This window comes from Theobroma cacao, chromosome 1, assembly GCF_053813885.1.
Source record: "Theobroma cacao isolate CCN51 chromosome 1, ASM5381388v1, whole genome shotgun sequence".
In the NCBI taxonomy this organism is placed as follows: Eukaryota; Viridiplantae; Streptophyta; class Magnoliopsida; order Malvales; family Malvaceae; genus Theobroma; species Theobroma cacao.
The window spans coordinates 15,527,876-15,546,814 of NC_142639.1; the positions used below are offsets into that span (position 1 = coordinate 15,527,876).

The following is an 18,939-nucleotide window of genomic DNA, read 5'->3' on the forward strand; positions in this document are numbered from 1 at the left end:
AATTTTATTGGGGAAAAATGTTAAATAAAACTAATTATAGCTCAGTTTTCGGATCAAAATTCCTTTTTTGTATTTGTTGACTGAGGATTTGAACATCATGAAAGAGTTTAGAATCTTTGAGAAAAGAACAGAATTTAGCCATGAATTTCGCCCAAAAAGGAAAGTGGGTGGGGTGGGGTTAAGTCGGTCAACTTTTGAAATTTGCTTTGCATTTGTTCTTCGCCTTTCTCTAATTCTCTGTAATTGGCACCTCCACTTGCGTACTTGCGACCGCACAGCCCTGCCTAAAGGTGTCATGGGCTAGGCAGCCCGTTCAGGCTGCAAGCCTGCTCCATCATTGGGCTCCTTTGGCCTTTTTCCCTATCTATCTGACACTCTACTCCTTACATCAGTTTATGAATTCAACTATCTTACTTAATGTAACTTTCTTAGGGGCATCTTGGCAAGAATTGAGGCCTCACAAATTTTGGTCATCCATCAAGTCTTAACTGTGTTCAATGGAAAAGATTTGGTAGAGAGAATGAATCATCTTCTTGATCAGTCAGTAAAAATAAGCTACCCTCATAAATGAGAGTCCTCGAGGGGACTTTACATTAAATTACAAATCCCCAAACATAAACAAGTGTAAACGGAAAGGGAAAGAAATCTACAGAACAGGAAAGCAGTCGATGCTGGAATTTGAGTAAAAGTGTGAAGGAACCAAATAATCCACGACTAAATCACATGGATGGTTTGGGATTTGCACTCTTTTTTTTTTTTTTTTTGGCAAGATCAGAAAGAAGACAAGTTAAACCCTGGATCACCCTAAATCCAGAGTCACAAATTATTGGATAAATTAACCACTTTGCCAATTTTGGACCAAAACTGCATTTGATCAGAACAAGGAGCGCATTCAAGAGAAAGCATAAAGCAAATGATTTCGAAAGCACCTGTCATGAAAAACAATCACATTAGCATTTAGAAATTGGCATCTCCATGCAAGAAGAGACAACTACAGTTGGCTGACCTAGTACCTATCAAACCAAACCCCATAAAGCTTACACCAATATGCAGTAAATCCACTTACCTCACTATTCCTATCAACTCTCCCAACTAAAAAACTCAACCGAATGCAGTCAAAAGCCACAACCCCATAAACCCAAAAATTAAAAATAAAAACAAAACCGAAAATTGCCACAGTTCTATCAAACCCCGCCAATTACGCAGCTTGTCAGTGCCCATCTTTTTTCCACTCCTCGCAAGCCTAAAGCCTAAAACCCACTTCACATCTCAGACGAACCGCAAAAGACCCATTTCGGCCAAGCACCAGCAAAAGAACATCACCAACATGGGTGGCCACGAAGAGGAGGAAAGAGGTGAAGAGTATTTGTTTAAGATCGTTCTGATAGGCGACTCGGCAGTGGGAAAATCAAACCTTTTGTCACGTTTTGCTAGAAATGAGTTTGACAATAACTCAAAGGCAACTATTGGAGTAGAGTTCCAGACCCAAGTGGTGGAGATTGATGGGAAAGAAGTTAAAGCACAGATCTGGGACACTGCTGGTCAGGAGAGGTTTAGAGCTGTTACTTCTGCTTACTATAGAGGAGCTGTTGGTGCTCTTATTGTTTATGATATTAGTAGGAGAAGTAGCTTCGATAGCATTAAACGGTGGCTTGATGAACTATCCAGTAAGTTTGTTTCTTATTGGTCTTCTTTGTCTAATGTCGATTTCTTTATAACTAGTGATTTGATATTGGATTTGCTAAGTGGATGTTGAGATTTGAGGAAGAGAGGAAGTCAAGACAGTCTTTAGTATCATTGTTTCTTGTTAAGGGGTAAGAAAGTTAGAGCTGAGTTCAGAGTCAACTGACAGTTTGAGTGCATTATTTGTTTTTGTCATACTGTTGGTAAGAAAGAAGAACTCAAATCTCTGAATCTTTTTGAAAAACTAATTTTGTAGATTCTGTGAATCATTGCTAGAAAGATTGGAAAATGTAGATATTGTCCCTTTTAGCAACCAATGGGGAGGGTTCTGCCGCAGTAAATAGGATTCAAACCTTTTTTCGAGGGCGGATGTCTGGCAACCATATATGGAGTTTCTGCTACAATAAATTTCTAAAATGCAGATCCAAGCTTTGATGAAAACCCCCTGACTTTTCACTACTACAAACTTTTTTAATGTCTAGCCACTTTTTCCTTTTTATTTTGATTGGGAAAACGCGTTATAGTCACCATTACTTCTTTTTGAGTGGTGGGATTTGAGCATTGACAAAAGCTCCTTTCAGATTCTGTGCAAAAAGTTGTTAGTATACCTTTCTTGGCTGGTGCCCAACTGTCCATTCTTCCTCCTGGTCTGACAACTTAGAAGATAAGAGAGGAATTGGTTAAGCAATCAGAAAATAATTGCTTACCTTCCCCTTTGATAAAAGCAATCTTTAATGCATATACAACCCTTTGCACATAGGGTCAGAACTCACCTTTTGAAAGTTACATTTTGGAGGAAATGGAAACAATCATTTGGTTTCCTCGTCCATCTTGCTTTTTCTGGTTGATTTTAAGGAATAAAATAGAGAGTATGTAGACTTCGAAGGATTAGTGGAAACAAATGTTAATTTTCCCTGAAATATGCAAAGTTTTAACCCTTAAGTGAATGAAACGGCAGTTCATTTGTTTGCTTTAAGGTAAAAAAATCTTAATCTAATGTGATTAACGGTGCAGCTCATTGTGATACTACTATGGCAAGGATGCTGGTAGGGAACAAATGTGATTTGGAGAATATTAGAGATGTCAGTGTGGAGGAAGGCAAAAGCCTTGCAGAAGAAGAAGGCTTATTCTTCATGGAGACATCTGCCCTTGACTCTACCAATGTTCAGACAGCTTTCGAGATTGTTATTAGGGAAATCTACAACAATGTGAGCAGAAAAGCCCTAAATTCAGATGCATATAAAGCCGAGTTATCTGTCAATCGAGTAACCCTGGTCAAGGATGGGGCCAACTCATCCAAGGAGGGTTTCTCCTGTTGTGCTAGATGATCTCTGGTCTTTCATATTTCACACTGCACTCTTCTTCCGGATACCACTGCAAACCCAGTTTCCATTGCCTCTTACCTGGCGCTGGCAGAGTTCTGCCTGATTAAATTTGTCAGTTTTGGTGCTTCTCAGTTGTCATTTTTGATCTTGCGATAGTAATAAAATAAAGACTGCATTTGTATTCTTAAATGTACTATTCGCTCAGTTTTGACAAAATTGCATGATTTTTACGCCTGCCTGGAGATTTCAAGTATAGGAGACCCTGTTCATCATTAAGAAGGTAAAACAGAATTGACCTTGTAACTCAGTGGTGCCTCCATCTTGTCTTGAAAGAAATTTGACTTCTTAAATTCTTAATTACATCTCATGAAAATTTTGTAATTTAGTTAAATGCCCGTAGCTTAATACACTTTTCACTGTAGGAATTAATATTGAGAATAATCTAAGCTTATCAATCAAGTTAAGCTTAATACAATCTGACCATATTCCTCTTACATTCTTGACAAGATCTTCTTTTGTTAATAAGGATCAAAAGAAAGAGAATACATAGCAACTGTTGCAAGTAGAAATAAGCTTCAAAGGAGCAAAACATGCCACTACGCCCCAAGTTTATTGGCCGATTATTATTTTTACAAATTCAAATTTTTATTACACATTAATTTTATTTTCCTAGAAAAATGCTACAGCTATTTGCAAAGAAAATGTAAACGGACACCACTTCCGTAAAGGTAATTATCAAGTTTTATAGCAAAACCGATTCCTTCCTAACTTGTTTCATGTCATTGCAATATGATTTAGCTTACCAAGCTTATAAATGCTATTCCCTTTTTTTGCACTTCTAGTGCATTTATTCGGGTTAAGGAGTGTTAAACCCCATTTCATCCGGCTTATTTAGTGTGAATTTCAAAATAATTCCTTAACCATTACTTGAGAATTTCACACATGCTGTTAAATGGGCTTAAAGTTATAGTTATCCGTTGTGCCAAAGAATTTCACGCATGGTGTTCCACCACATTCCTTACCCATTACTTGAGACTTAACTCTTAATTCGTTTAGTTAGAATGAGCTGGCACCTTTTTATTGGTCTCACTAGTTATACTTCTAGGCTATATATAGGGGGTCTTTAAAACTCATTTCAGGGAAAATTCAAACAGATTTTTCTATTCTCTTCCTACTACTTCGTTTCCACTTCCACTCTCCAATCCATGTTCTTGTTTTTGTTCCCATTTATCACTTCCCAGTTTACCTGAGTACTCCATCCTCTAGAGACTGCTCCAGTCCTCTTCACTACCGCTCTGTTCCAAGTATTTAATCCCCACTCCCATACCACTCCAAGGTCTTGTTCCCATTTACCACTTCCTAATTTAACTTGTCAATCTTTCCACCTGCCACAACACTCCATACTTTAGAGACCGCTCCAATCCTCCTCTCTGCCACTCCTATCCCATCCTATTTCACTCGTTTGCCATCACACTACCTTTATAGAAAGTACCCTCCATACTAGCCTTCACAGAAGACACTAAAGTGCATACATGCACACACAACAGCGGGACAGAGCAAAGCAGAACATGAATGAGAAAGTTCATTATTCACCTGTTCAATATAACAATGTCTTCTCAACAATGGAACTATGAGTTGAACAAACAAATATGAGAAGTTCTAATAAATGTACTTGGATAGAATGAAAAAATGGCCCAACACCAGCTAACGGCACCTAAGAATGCACTCTACTAACATAAACAAATATTTACACTACTGGAGAAAGCACGACACACCTCATTTCCACATCAAAGGGACTTGCTGCCTTGAATATCATTAAAAAAGAAAAATACCCAAGGTTCCCTCAAGGTTTTCTCAATGCAGATGCTGCACCCATGACAACAGCCAAGATAATACCCACACCAGCCCCAAAAGAGGCACCTACAGCAGCAGAAGTCAAAGAGGATGCCTTGGCTTGAGAATCCTTCTTTCCATTTACTGTCATAGCATGCTCTTGTGCCAACTCCAATGAAAGCCTATCTCTAGCAAGTTCCTTCAATTTGACATGAAACAAGAACCTCAAATATTATTCAAGAGCATATGAACTTATAAATCACCAAGAAACCAAATTATGTAGTGCATTATAGAAACTAAATTGAGTGAGCATCACAAATAACCAGTGAGTTGATTTTCATGTTTCCAAAACCAATACATTGATAACAGTCATTCAAAGTTCATCCTATTGATATTAACTAAATAAAATGCACATGGGCAAATATACCGGGAATTCAGTTATAAAAGTCTACATGAAAACAATTGGATAAAACTCCCTAGATGACATGTTATAAACATCACCAAATGTAAATTAACTACATAATTTTTTTTGCATTTTGGTGAGAAATAAGGAAATGTAACTGTTTCAAAACTAATGTGAATATCACCAGATGGAATAGAATCCATTCCCCTTTCAGCAGTGACAATAAGCAGTCCAGTTAGAAGGCATTTCTATAATGAGTTTGCAACCTCATAAAGAAATAGATCATCAGATTATATGGATTATCTTTTTCTTCAGCGACTATTGTATCAGGACCAACAATTCAGTTAGGATAGAAAGAGTCAATGTCATCAAAGCAAATGTGTACGGCAAAAAAGTTTCAATTCCATCACACAGTTAACATCTATATATTTTGTTTGTTATTCCTTCACTTTTTTTAAGCTAATTTCTCAGATAATCAAGCGTATCCAAATCTATAACTGCACTACAAATCTATAAATCTTTTTCTTTATAAATTTTCAAATCCCTGCCGACAAGGAACTCATTAGTAGCTATGCTTATTGAAAGCTATTTATAATCTATAATTGTACCTCCAGGGCGGACTCTTCATGGCTCTGAAGAACACGGTGGACAAGTTGGCAAAGAGAAGTAACACCCTCCACAGGGAAAACAGTATCTTTCCTTTGGAAAGGCCGGCGAACAAGGTCAATTGGAGCAGAGAGAAGCTTTTGAACACCCATTCTCCCATCAGAATCTTCACTTATCACACCCCAAGGCAATGATGCTCTAGCAGCACCAGGCATAACATATGGACAAGAATTGATAACTTCAGTGGTGCTTGGAGATGCTTGATATGCCTGAACAACTGTATTTATTGCAGCTCTCTGTTGATGTGCACTAACAGAAAATTTGTTTGTTATTGCAAGGACCCAAGGAATTCCAAGAGCTTTTGCCTCATCTAATAGTAGTGAAAGGGCCGGGTATTGCTGTGATGCATCTGGATGATTGTACCGAGGTATCTTATGGGATAGGTTATGCACAAGAACGATTAAATCAGTCTTCCTACTAAGATCTCGGATTCCCATCCATATTTCATCTCTGAACCGGGAAGCCTCCATGGCCAGCTCCTACAACATACAAGAAATACAGAGGGTAAATAACTTACAGAGACAAATTCCTTGAAGACCAGGAAATTTAAAAATGTTCAATTGCGGTATCACCCCAACTCCACCATCAACCATGAAATCATGGAGAGAAGGTCCAGAATAATATGAGATACGATATTTGCTATCCTACTGTATAAGCATTATAATATTCCACAAAAGTATTCCAACAAAATAAATCTAAACTGTATGGAGAAGTCGCCTACAGAATAAGGAAAGTTGAAATAAAAGGCGTAAAATCTGAGGCCAGCCGGCATACAAAACTTGAATCATAAAATATGATATAGTTTCAACAATATACCTCAGATTTTCAGAGAAAATATACCTGCAAATTTACTCCAGGTGAATCAGAGTAGCATAAACCCCCAGCAATACCGTCTAGAAAATCAGCTTCTACTTGTAGATTTTCAATATTAGAAATAGTGATCAATTTGCCTTGACCCAGTATTGCCTTGAAAAGAGAGGTCTTACCAGCACCCTTGTAACCCATAAATCAAAGATTCAGCAATGTGGAAAGCAAATAATAATATAAAATTTACTAGTTGAAAAAGGAAACAAGAATACCACCTCAAGACCAAGAAGTCGCACCCTACGAGTTCTAACATGAACCTCCTTGGCTGCAGTTGTAAAGTCACTAGTACAAAATATGAAAAATTCACTCAAACCTTCTGGCCTTATGTATTTTTCTTGATGAGAAGATGCAATATTATGTTCTCTATTGAGATTAACAGTGTCGGAATCAATTGAAGGAAACATGGGCACCAAGCAATCTGCTACTATCTGATGCCTAGGAGGTCGCCTCAAAGGAGCTCCTACTAAGACTCTGATTTTTTGTACTTCTGGTGGTTCTCCATTACCGGATGAGTAAGCTGGTGCAGAAGGAAATGACTCCACTGTCGTTGAACACCTGAATAAGAACCAACATCATGTAATAATGCTTATCATCCACCAAAGAGAGAGAGAGACCAGTGCAACGTTGAGCATATAAGATGTAGACCTAATTGACCATACCATATTTTTACATACATATGTTTGAATGTAACACGTCCAGAAAAAGGATTCAGCATGTATTATTTTGCTAAAGACATACCAAATAAGGAATTGAACACTAAATATATAGTTCTCTACAAAATGTGCATTTGGGTTCAGCTGTTTTCTCACTTATCCTTTTCCAGTGCAACCCCTGATCAACAAAAACAGTACAGGTTCTATTTTCAAAAAACTTACACAAGCCCCCATTGAGATAACAGAGAGAAAATCAGGCATTTTTAATCAATTGGCAGATGATTCAACCCTGACAGTGACTTCATATTTTATCAAAGACAAAGGGAAAAATAGAAAAGAAAAACAAGAGGGAGAGGGGCACTGCTGATCATGGGGTGAGGATTGGGAAGAGAGAAGTAGTGTTAAACCTGCAGATTTGTTATACTGGATCATAACAGCTGTTTTTTCACTGATTGGATGTTTGAGTATTAATTCCCAAATCTGGCTAGCTTTCCTAACTGTATCAGGATTCCTATGATCAATTAGGGTTACTTGGACTGATATTCCAGATCAGAGCTCCAAGTCAAAACTATAACTGGGTTCATACCATGCAAATTACTTGACCCTAAACCTGCTCAATATCAGGAAATATATTAACGGAAAATAAATCTTTGGATCAAACAAACATACGGAAGCACCATGAGGCAGATCAATCAAAGGAGTAACATCTTGAAGAATTATGACTATATCTTATCATATTGGATAGACATCAAAACATAAATGGAAATATAAAACACAAAAATGATGACAAACAACCATACCATCTGCCATTTACTTGAGCATGAACCAGTGTGCATAGATGCAACCTGAATCCAGTAATATCAACTTTCAATGGTTCTGCATTCTTCTCGCCGGGACTGCCATTCCACCCAATAGGAACGATGGAAGTAGCTGTATGAATAATAGGAGACTCAACAATATGCCCAAGCTCTACAGCACCTGCAACTGCAAGGCCGAGCCATTGGTGCAAATGTGGAAACTGTTGCAATTGCTCCATTCCAAAGAAAGATGAAGCATTATCATTCATGCACAGGTCATAAATTCTGCAAAGAAAAAACGCAATAATGAATCACTTGCAATCCAAAGTACTAGCATATGTGCCCAAGGAGGAAGTATTCAACTGGCATATCCCAAATAAGGATGAACTTTATCTTCAAGAAATACTCACTAGAATAAAGGTTCCCAAATTCGACCTCAATGCCATATGCAACATATCTTGGTTATTTTAAAATTTTCATTACTTTTTTCTTTTCAATTTTTCCTTAATGCTAAAAGGGCATAAATCTAGCCAAAGTTCAGACAGAAAGAGAGCAAGGATAACAAGAATAAACAAGTCAGGAAGAAGAATAACAAGAAGCGCAATATCAAGTACATAATGATTAGTAAAACATCATATAAAAATATATTGTACTCATGTTGCGATCACTAATAGTGGTTCTAGATTAAACAGTTTACTTCAGGAACCTTTTGACAGACTAAATTCCAAGAAGCTATCAATTTGACAAGACCTAAGCACAGCTAACTTCAAATTAACAAATCTGCTTAGCAATAAGAAGCACAGAAGAAGCCATCTGGGACCATCAATTGCCAACCGGCCACGTATTATATTGGTGATAGTTCAATGTTCAATCAAGTATAATGCAATTTCACTTGGTTAAGCTTAAGGCAGCCAGCAACATGGTAAAGGATAGGAGTAGGATTTCAATGGCGATGTTGGCCACAATTTTAACCCTGAAATACACGAGGTAAGTGTACTCTTAAAATAAAGAATTACATATAGGCCATCTTTGATCAGCATATTAATTTTTGATAAGTTTGGATCAACAAGACCAGAGAACATATGTGTCCTTGAATACAATTAAAGACTTCTAATGTTGGAACAGGCATGTTTTTATAGCCAGCCCATTTATCATTCTTCAGTTTGACTTATCTTTTCCAAATGGATGGGAAGCAGTTATTATGGAGTCTAGCGATATAAAATCTCAACACACACATGTTCTGAAGTGTTAATATGAAGTCTACCCCATTGATGCAATACTTAAATTTTTTAGGGAAAGAAAATAAATAATAAAGCTCATAATTTGTGGATAATTGTTTATAAATAATATTACATAATTACACTATTGTTCCAACCCCAGTTCTATATGTGGTCATCTTACATTAGCAGTGCATATGGATTTTCAGTAGAGAACATAATTTACAAATTAGATTAAAGAGCATTTTCTAACAAGGGACTCGGAGGCAACAATGTTGGGCTCATCAACAGTAGATATGTTCACGAGCTATATGATTATATTCTTCAATTTGTTTAGAATATGGGCCCCATTGGGTTACTGTATTGACTGATGTACTTTTCAGTGTCTGTTGTGCTTTTGTCATGATGAATCAATCAAAGGACAGTAAAAATATTGAAACCATAAAGGATAAATTTTGCAATGTAAGGGAATAAAGATCCTAGCTGATTTTAAAAACGAAAAAAATTGCAACATTGCAATTAGAATTCAGAACTAAAAGTTAAATAAACAACACTAGGTGTTAAACTACTGCATAATTAATTATTACCTTTGAAATCGAGACCTATATGACTTCATTGAATGAGATTGAAATCGTTCCCTTAATTCAACAATCATAGATCTGACCTGAAAATGTCTTTGCCAGAAGAAAGCAAACGAAATGAGAGGTTGAAGAAGACATAATCTGCAGCTAATGAATCATAAAGATTAATGGCTATTAAAAATGGGCCGATTATACCAAATCTTCCAAACAAATAAAGCCAAGACAGAAGCTGCATAAATAAAGGAAACTCGTACCGATGTCAACTTTGAGTACTCTGCATCTGAGAGTGATTCCACTGATGAATTCCCCAAGAGATAAAGCTGTTATGAGTGAATTTATTTAATAATTTATACTTATAAATAATTGAAATGAGAGCATGACAAACTTGTGGCAACCATTAAGCACCATAGCATTAGTAGAACAATTTAGTACAATGCATGATGCTTGGGGAAAAAAAACACATCTCAGTTTCCCAATTTGAGTGCAATACTTGTAACTATCAGAAAAGGTAACAAAACTCCAATAAATATGTCAATGAAAACAAATTGATGTATAAGAAAGCTCATTGAATTTTCATGAATCCAAATTCTAAACCTCAAATAGATAAGCTAGCAGAAGCAAGACCTTAGGACCATTCCAAGTCAGCATTAGTTTACACAGAAGAAACAAGATTGTTACATGCCCCTTGACATATGTGCAGTTAATTATTACTGAGAAGCAACCATCACCAATCGATCATGGCAACCAAAATTTTAAAACAATCTCATCAAAATGCCTATTGAACTTGTACGTACCAAATAAACAACAAAGACAAATTATTATAAATATCTTCCACCTTCAAGCATGTAGCTTTAAGATAATTGCTTAACAAAAAAACAAACAAATGAAGTATTCATTGTGTACCTGTCCAAATGGTACATATGAAGGTAAAGAAGGCACTCTACGCCATCTCTTGTTGCCCCCACCACCATTCCTTTTTTCTGTTAACTTTCCAGATCCCGCATCTGATGCACCATTATCAGTCTCAGCAAATGGTTTAAGAGATATGCCATCGGTACCCTCTTGAATTTCAAGAGACTGCGGTTCAACAACTACATCCTCAATTGAAGATGCAGTTGTAGAGTCAGCTGAAGATGGCTCTATGGGATCAACTTGCATTCCTCTGTATTTTTTAAATTGTCTTCTAACACTTTCTAATGGAACAAGCCTTGAAAGTCTCCAGAAGGGACCCTGGACAGGGCCTACACCTATAACCAATTGCTCCCCTTCATTCTCTTTTACCTTCTCTGCCTTTCCTTTCTGTGAGACTTGTTCATTCTTTGATGTTGATGAACTGGTCATGTCAGAGGACATTAACAAACTCTGTGCACTATAGTGATGAAAATAAGCAGGTGAAAGGATGCGGGGAACAAGATCTTCAGGAATGCAGTAACTCTTGAAATAATGCTGCCATCCTTTTCTATTAACATAACTGCAAAGATGAATATAATACACACACGGAACAAACACATCAGCTTCAAAAAAAAAAAAGGCAAAGGATAATTATTTTAGAGAAAGGATAAAGCACTCACTCTCTTAAAGCAGCATTGCCTACCGGAGGTTGGGAAAATGTTATACACTTGACCTGAACTTTTTCACTTTCTTTTGATGAAGATGATACAGCAATGACCCTCAAAATGGCAAGGGTAGCCAATGCTGCCACCTAAAATGTAAACAGAGAAGGAGTAAAATAGATAGTCAGACGCAACAACCAGGTACATCTTATGTCAAACTCGCTGCTCAAACTTACTGCTCCACCAAGTGAATGTCCACATAATACGAGTTTTCGCTTCTTTTTCTGAGCAAGTCTGTACAACTCCAAAGCAGGTATGCCTTTAGCGCGAGCCATGAAACCCTAGGGATAATAATTTAGAAAAAAAAAAGTAATTAAAGAAATATTTTAAAAAAATCTCTAAGTATTTATTATCATACATAATAACTGAGTGCATAAATGTATGAACAGGGCAAATTATATTCAAGAGTGGTAAGTATCAACAGCCAAAACACAACAATGTATCATACAAAATAAATTCTACCGACATAAGAACAATAGACTGTTATCATACCCGATGGGCAGCAGGTTTAGGCCTATCTTTAATCCACTTAGGTTTTGATTCCAAGGAACTGAACTGGTTTTCCCCATTTTCTTTTTGCCTTTCACCTTGGTTAGCTTCAGTTACTTCAATCCGGTCAATATCCTCAATAACATCCTCATGAAATATAGCACCTTGAAGTATGTTTGCATCAGCCATGACATCTCTTAATGACAACAAGAAAACAAAGGAATCAAGCTTTTGAAAGTAATAAATAATTAGTCAAACTATGAATCAGCCATGCTTACTTATACTGCTTGGTTCCAATAAAGGAAGCAAATAGTGTATCGCCTGCTTCTGCCAACAGATACCTGCCATAAAATAGATGCAAAGGAAAAATAAGAGAAAATTCAAATGTAATATCTCAGATAACTACGCATGTGACTGATTAGTAGTATTTCATGGTGGAAAATCCAACTACGATTTAATTCGAACTAAATGCAGACCAGGCAATCAGCTATATTAATTGCCTTATGTCATTCCACTCAATCTCGAGCAATATCTGAGGTTAAATCTCAGGTACCATGATGTCAGTGTTTAGAATTATAATGGGTATACGTAACACACACCTACATTCAATTTTATTTATGATGTTCTACTCTATTTTTTCTTACATTTCTATTTAACCCCATTTTGTTTGCATTATGTCCAAAGCTATGCAAGCATGTTGAATTGTTGACAAGTAATGAGAAACTTAGAGTTAAGTTATAGGGAAAAAAAAAAAGTTTTACACCTGCATTACATGCACTGTTTGCATGGTCAAATTAAGGTTTATGTAAAGAAGCAATATGGAACTTTCGACAAAAACTAAATCATCATGACCAACATTATCATAGCTTCTTATCACAGAGCAGATGATTCATCTGAACTTAGGGCTTTGCTTGGTAAAGTGGAAAAGTGGGAGAATGGAAAGGGGTGGGTCGAAAAGTGGATTATTTCCACTAGTGCTTGGTAAGAGAGAAAAGTGAGAGGAAATAAAATTGGAAAGATTACCATTTTGCATTATTATTCCAAAAAAAAAAACCATTCCAAATTGGAAAGATTAGAGAAGAGAAAATGGGAGTGTGTGAGTTAAGTGTTGCATATTTATAAGATTGCCTATCATTTTTTAAATTTTACCTTTTTATCTTAACTTACAAAATGTATGATGATAAAATAATATAATTTTAATCTTCTTTCCTTTCATTTTTCAACTTTACCAAGCCATGATGGAAAGAAAATAATTTTCTTCATCCACTTTTCCATCTTTCTTACCAAGCATGCAAATGAAAAGAAAAAATATTTTGTATCTTTCCACTTTTCTCCTCCTCCAATATTCAATCGTTCCATCTCTCTACCCACCCTACCAAGCAAAGGGTAAGTAAACACGAAAGGTTCTTTACGAGTACCTAATTGAAATGAATAAAACAAGGAGTACAGAGTATAAAATGAAATAACCTGTGTGGAACATGATCCGAAGAAGGTTGCACACGTTCTAGAGAAACAATTTGTCCTCCAAAATCAGCCTTAAATTTGTTTACAGCTCGAATCATTTCAGTAGCAGGTCTCTACCAATAAGGAAAAAAAATATTTTGCCATAAGTAACTCAAATTTATCAACGCCTTAATAGCAATTCTTTTAATTCTTGATCCGAAGTAACAACATGCAATTTTTTTGTAATTTATTACCTGGTTCAATTTAAAAGTTAATTATCAAAATTATACATTTTTAAAAAAAATAAAATTGGCCTAATCGCAAAAGTTGAAAATTGCAGGTCGTTATTTACCTTGTAAACGCACTCGGAGAGTACCATGCAACAAAGAATGTCCTGCAAATCCGAGAGAGAATCACCTTTGACGGCTCGGCAAAGCTCTTGGAGCTGTCGTTTTCGTCTCTCATACTCTTTTTGGAGTTTCTGGCGATGTTCCCTGTCGCCGGAGTTCCACGGCGGCCACTGCCACCTCATCCGCCACTGAAGCGGACCCCAGGAAACTTTGAGGATCTTGGCTCTTTGGTCCCTGATCCACGTCTCCACTCTGCTCTGTATTGATTCCATTATTCGATCGAAGAATTCTTTTTCTCTTGTTTTTTATTTGGTTTGCCTGCTTTGGATGTTACTGTTCATTAGAGTTTTGAGGGGGGGAGGGAGGGATAGGGCGAATCCGAGTTTCATTGGGGGAAGCCAACAAAGCACATGCCCAATATTTACGTGTTCCTCTTTTCTTATTTTTGTTTTCCTCTGTCACTTAGAAAATAAAAATTATACTTGTCGAAATTCTTTAAATGCAATTTTTTATAAAAAATGAAAACAACGAAAGAAAGAAATAAAGCAGAAAATTATATTCTGACCTTTTATTAATATAATTTCTTTATGTAAAGTGTCATGATGACATATCAATTATATTAATTTATTAATTTATTGAAAAATTTTCTTTGATTAAATATGAAAATAAATTCTCAAATTATATTAACAAAGTTAATTTAATTTTTATTTTTTATTTAAATAAATCGTTAAACTTTTATTTTAAATCAATAAACTCTTCACAAAAGTTAGATTAAGTTTTTTTTTTTTTTTGTTAAAAATGATGGCTTCAATTAAGTAACGATGGCAATAAGTTAAGAAAGAATGATAATTAATTTGAAATAATTAATTTTTTTGTTTTTTTTAATTCTTAATCAATAATCTTTGAACATTTAAAAAGAAAAAAAACCTAATTACGTGTTATTATTTTTTTATATCATATTATCTGTCATATGACATTGACGTCATCAAAATGACACGTAAACATACTACGTTTCAAATGACGTTATATAAAAAATTATTGACTCTACTGTTAATTAATAGAAATTAGTAAATAGTTAATGAGGTGACTTATTTGATCTAAAATAAAAATTTAATAGTTTATTTGAATATAATAAAATGATGAAGGTTAAATTAACTTTATTGATATAGTTCAGAGATTTATTTAGATATTTAGTCATTTTCTTTTCTTAAACCTTATTAAATCAAAATTTTGGTTTAAAAAATTATAATTAATAATGTCTATTATCTTTTTTCTTCCTTATTTGAAATGTCATGTAGAATTTAGGAATGCTTAGATTTAGATGTGAACTTTCAACTTTATCTTCATTTTGAATTTAAAAAAAAAAAAAAACTTATCTTTATCTTACTTGCTTGTTTGACTCATCTTTCTTTTTCCTGTAGAAAAAGATTGCGATTTTGTTAAATATAGTGAAGAGCAGAATGTGTCTTCACACGTTTAGGTTATTAGGACAGAAAATGGTCCCATATAATTGAGTAAAAACTCATGTGTTGTTACAAGATTAAATCTTATCTAATAGATTTAAAAAATTATTGATTTAATTTATTTTCTTATATTAACTAATATAAGAAACTTTTTTTATTATTATCCATTGATATCTGGTTCACTCCAAAAATAGTTGATATCTGGTTTTTGTCAATAATAGTTTTTATGTAGCTCCTTTTCTGAATGAAGCCAAGCCCATATTGCAACATGGGCTAATACTTAGGCAATCGCTGCATGGGTCGAGACCCTTCAACTTAGGGTGGCCCGGTAAGGGCCACAATGTTCTAGTAGTAATAGGTTTGAACTCTAAAATTCAAGGCCCGTGCAAGTTATACAAAACCAGGTTTTATGGCATAATGTGAAAGTCTTAACTTAAAAATAATGGGATTAACATTTGATGCACTGATGCTGTATAGAAATTATATATTATCAGTTTATCAAATATTGTTATTTCTTTAATGAGTTAAAACTAAAAATCTTAAGAACTTAAACTTAAAAAATAAAAAACAAAAAAATTTATTGCCTAATTAAACTAAAGATAATGTTGTATAATTATTAAAAGTTTTTAATAATTAGTTAAATAAAAAACAAAAAAAATTTCTTTTTTCTCTCTCAAACTCCCTAACAACATTTAAAAATGATTTTTTTTAAGGAAGAAATTTATTGCCTAATTAAACGAAGGAAAGAAATTCCAAATTACATCATTAAACAGTAATTCTCTAACTTTATTCGAAGGGTTATTATAGGACAAGAAATTTTCAAAAATATTGAATCTCTAATTGGCCATATAATCTACAACTTTGTTACCTTATTTGAAAAGATTCATTATTCAAATATCCCACTGTTTCTAGATTAAACTGTGAATGGCTTAAATTAAATCAAAATTAGAGTATGAATGTCTCATCTGTGAAGAAATCTCTTGAAGCTCTATCTTTCGAAATCTTACATCCCACGCATATTTAAGACCACAATATACACCCCAAAGTTCTGCACAATAAGCTGAGCATTTCTTGAGTCGCATAGCATAACCACCCTTCCATTAGCCACTTGAATCTATAAAAACACCTCTACCAGTTGCTTGATTTATAGAACTCTGACAAGCGTCGTCCATATTTAAGGCAATCTAGTCAAAGGGAGCAGTCGCCCAACCTATCAAAACTTCCACTTGGTTGCTAAGTGTCTATCCCTCTTCTTCAAGTCCTTGAAAACCACCTTGACTAATTGCCAAGACCCAAGTATAAATCAACATTAGTTTTCTCTATAATAGATTGATTCTCAAAAGTATGTGCATTTCTCCACTTCCATAAGAACCAAACTGTTACTCCAAAAACATATGCATTTTTCCATTTCCATAAGAACCAAACTATTACTCCAAAAATTATAGCCCAAAGAGCACTATTGTCATGTTTTTTTAACTTACTCAAATTAGATATCAACCAATATGGCAGAGATAATCCAAAAAATGAACTAACGTTCTTTGATTGAAGAAGTTTTAGCCAAATCGCATTGGCTAAAAGGTAGTCTCGAAGAACATGAAAGCACTAATTCTTCCTCCATATGGCATTGTTTGCATAACCTATCATTTGAGATGTGACGACAACACCATTCTTTATTTGTAAGAATCCTCTCATGAAGGCACTATATTAAGAACAGCCATATTCTTTCTGGACCATTCCATTTCCATGCTAGCTACCATTTACCAAATTGTTAATCGAATTTTCTGAATTCAATTCCTTCAAATACTGATAAGTCGAAGCCACTGAAAATTTTCTAGAAGCTGATAATGCCCAAAATGGTCTATTAGGACATGAAGAAATTTGTAAAGTAAGTCTCTAATAATAAAGTAAGTGCATTTGGCAGTAAATAATTCACAACACTATTAAAATTCCACTCTCCATTCGGCATAAGGAAATCTTTAACACAAGAATGGTCCTAAAATGAACACCTATTGAATTTGCAACTTTTACTAACCTAGAATCCAAAGCTATGTACAAGTCTCCGTCAATATGCTTGCATATATACCTAACTTAATTGTGTCACCGTATGTCTATAGGAATCAATTAAATAAGGTTCATTAAGCTAGTATTCTAATTTGGCTATATATGGCAATTGTCGTACGTCTACTCGAATTGCAAATTAGATGTCCTAAGTGACTTGAACATACGCTGTTCAAATCTTAATCCAACCTAAAATCTCTTTGTCGAGTTTCAATTAAATGCACAAATCAATTAATTATTGATCAGGCAATTAAAAGCATTAAGAACAATTTTTAATAAGTAAAATGATACCCATTCATGATAAATAACAAAAAAATGATTATTCAAACTACATGTTGAAATCCACCACAACCCTAGAAAAGTAAATTAATTCATGATATCTAAATAAAACAATATCAAAAGAAATTCAGCCACGAATTCAAAACAAGAATATAAGTATAACACAAAAGAGAGAAATAAACTAATGTTGAAGCATGGTTAATCTTGAATCTCTTTCAAATTCTCTGAATGCTTTCAAAAAAGCTCTTAAATATGTGCAAAGTCCCCTAATTTCTAATTTTTCATCAAAGTTTTAATTTTGAAAATCGGGGTGGCGTCGCGGCACCATGACAAGCCTTGCTAGCACTGCAACGATTTTTTTCTGGCACTGCAACAATGTGCTCTTAGCCTCTAGTCTGGTGAACCCTTCTAGCTTAGCATTGTGGCCATGATTTTCTCAGTGTTGCGGTGGTAGTTTCTTTAGTGCAGCAGCCATGAGTAACTCAGAGCCACGACCTCAATCACCATGCTGCCTTATGTGTATAACTGCATCTGTCTATCAACTTCAAACAGGATTTTCATCTAGATCTGGTTTGAACTGGGTAAAATGGTAAATATGAAAGTTGTAACGCATTCTCTTAACTTCCAATGAATCAAAAATCACATAAATTGGACTTCTACAACTCAAGTTATTTTAAAATTATTGAAACATGTACGAGTGATACCTTCACCATACTTATGTTATCATAACTTAATTTCACCTTTCTCATCACATATCTTGCACAAAACAATGAAAGAAATCGACATTAACTCTTCTTAAAGTAAATTAAAATTAAAGTAAAGTAAAATTAAACTAACACCACTTAATTTAACTATTTAACATATAATCTAAATTAGAAAAACACCTAAAATGTTGAAATCCAAACCTAAAAACACAAAAATCTAACTACTTAAGCCCTCAAAATGTGTCAAAATAACTCAATATACAAGAGTTATCACACTCCCAAATTTAAGATTTTGCTAATACTTAAGCAAAACATAGAACAACATGCAATAACTTAAACATGAAAACATTTAACTAGAATTCAATTGCACCATTTCATTAATCACCTTTAATATCTTCAAAAGTTAATCCATATTCATAACTCTAGGCAACACATAAATATTATTCAAATTCATGTTTCAATCCAAAAGCAAGCTCATCGTTAAGTGAATTTTTGTATGTGTGGGCAATCTTTTC

General features: G+C 34.7%; 2 protein-coding genes across 2 annotated transcripts; one reads left to right on the plus strand and one right to left on the minus strand.

Annotated features, from left to right (window-relative positions):
• The first annotated feature begins 936 nt into the window (after nt 1–936).
• RABA5B (RAB GTPase homolog A5B) lies at nt 937–3,197 on the plus strand. The gene is made up of 2 exons (XM_007049560.3): nt 937–1,667; nt 2,698–3,197. The coding sequence occupies exons 1-2, from the start codon at nt 1,328–1,330 to the stop codon at nt 3,009–3,011; spliced, it is 654 nt and encodes a 217-aa protein (XP_007049622.3). The 5' UTR covers nt 937–1,327; the 3' UTR covers nt 3,012–3,197.
• Nucleotides 3,198–4,573: 1,376 nt separating this feature from the next.
• On the minus strand, nt 4,574–14,300 carry LOC18612656 (lipase class 3 family protein). Its single transcript, XM_007049561.3, has 14 exons — nt 13,923–14,300; nt 13,595–13,704; nt 12,406–12,468; nt 12,131–12,323; nt 11,815–11,919; nt 11,597–11,727; nt 10,929–11,496; nt 10,280–10,345; nt 10,032–10,108; nt 8,231–8,512; nt 6,993–7,332; nt 6,751–6,903; nt 5,853–6,389; nt 4,574–5,040 (listed from the first exon to the last, which is right to left on the minus strand). The coding sequence occupies exons 1-14, from the start codon at nt 14,190–14,192 to the stop codon at nt 4,852–4,854; spliced, it is 3,084 nt and encodes a 1,027-aa protein (XP_007049623.3). The 5' UTR covers nt 14,193–14,300; the 3' UTR covers nt 4,574–4,851.
• Nucleotides 14,301–18,939: the final 4,639 nt, after the last annotated feature.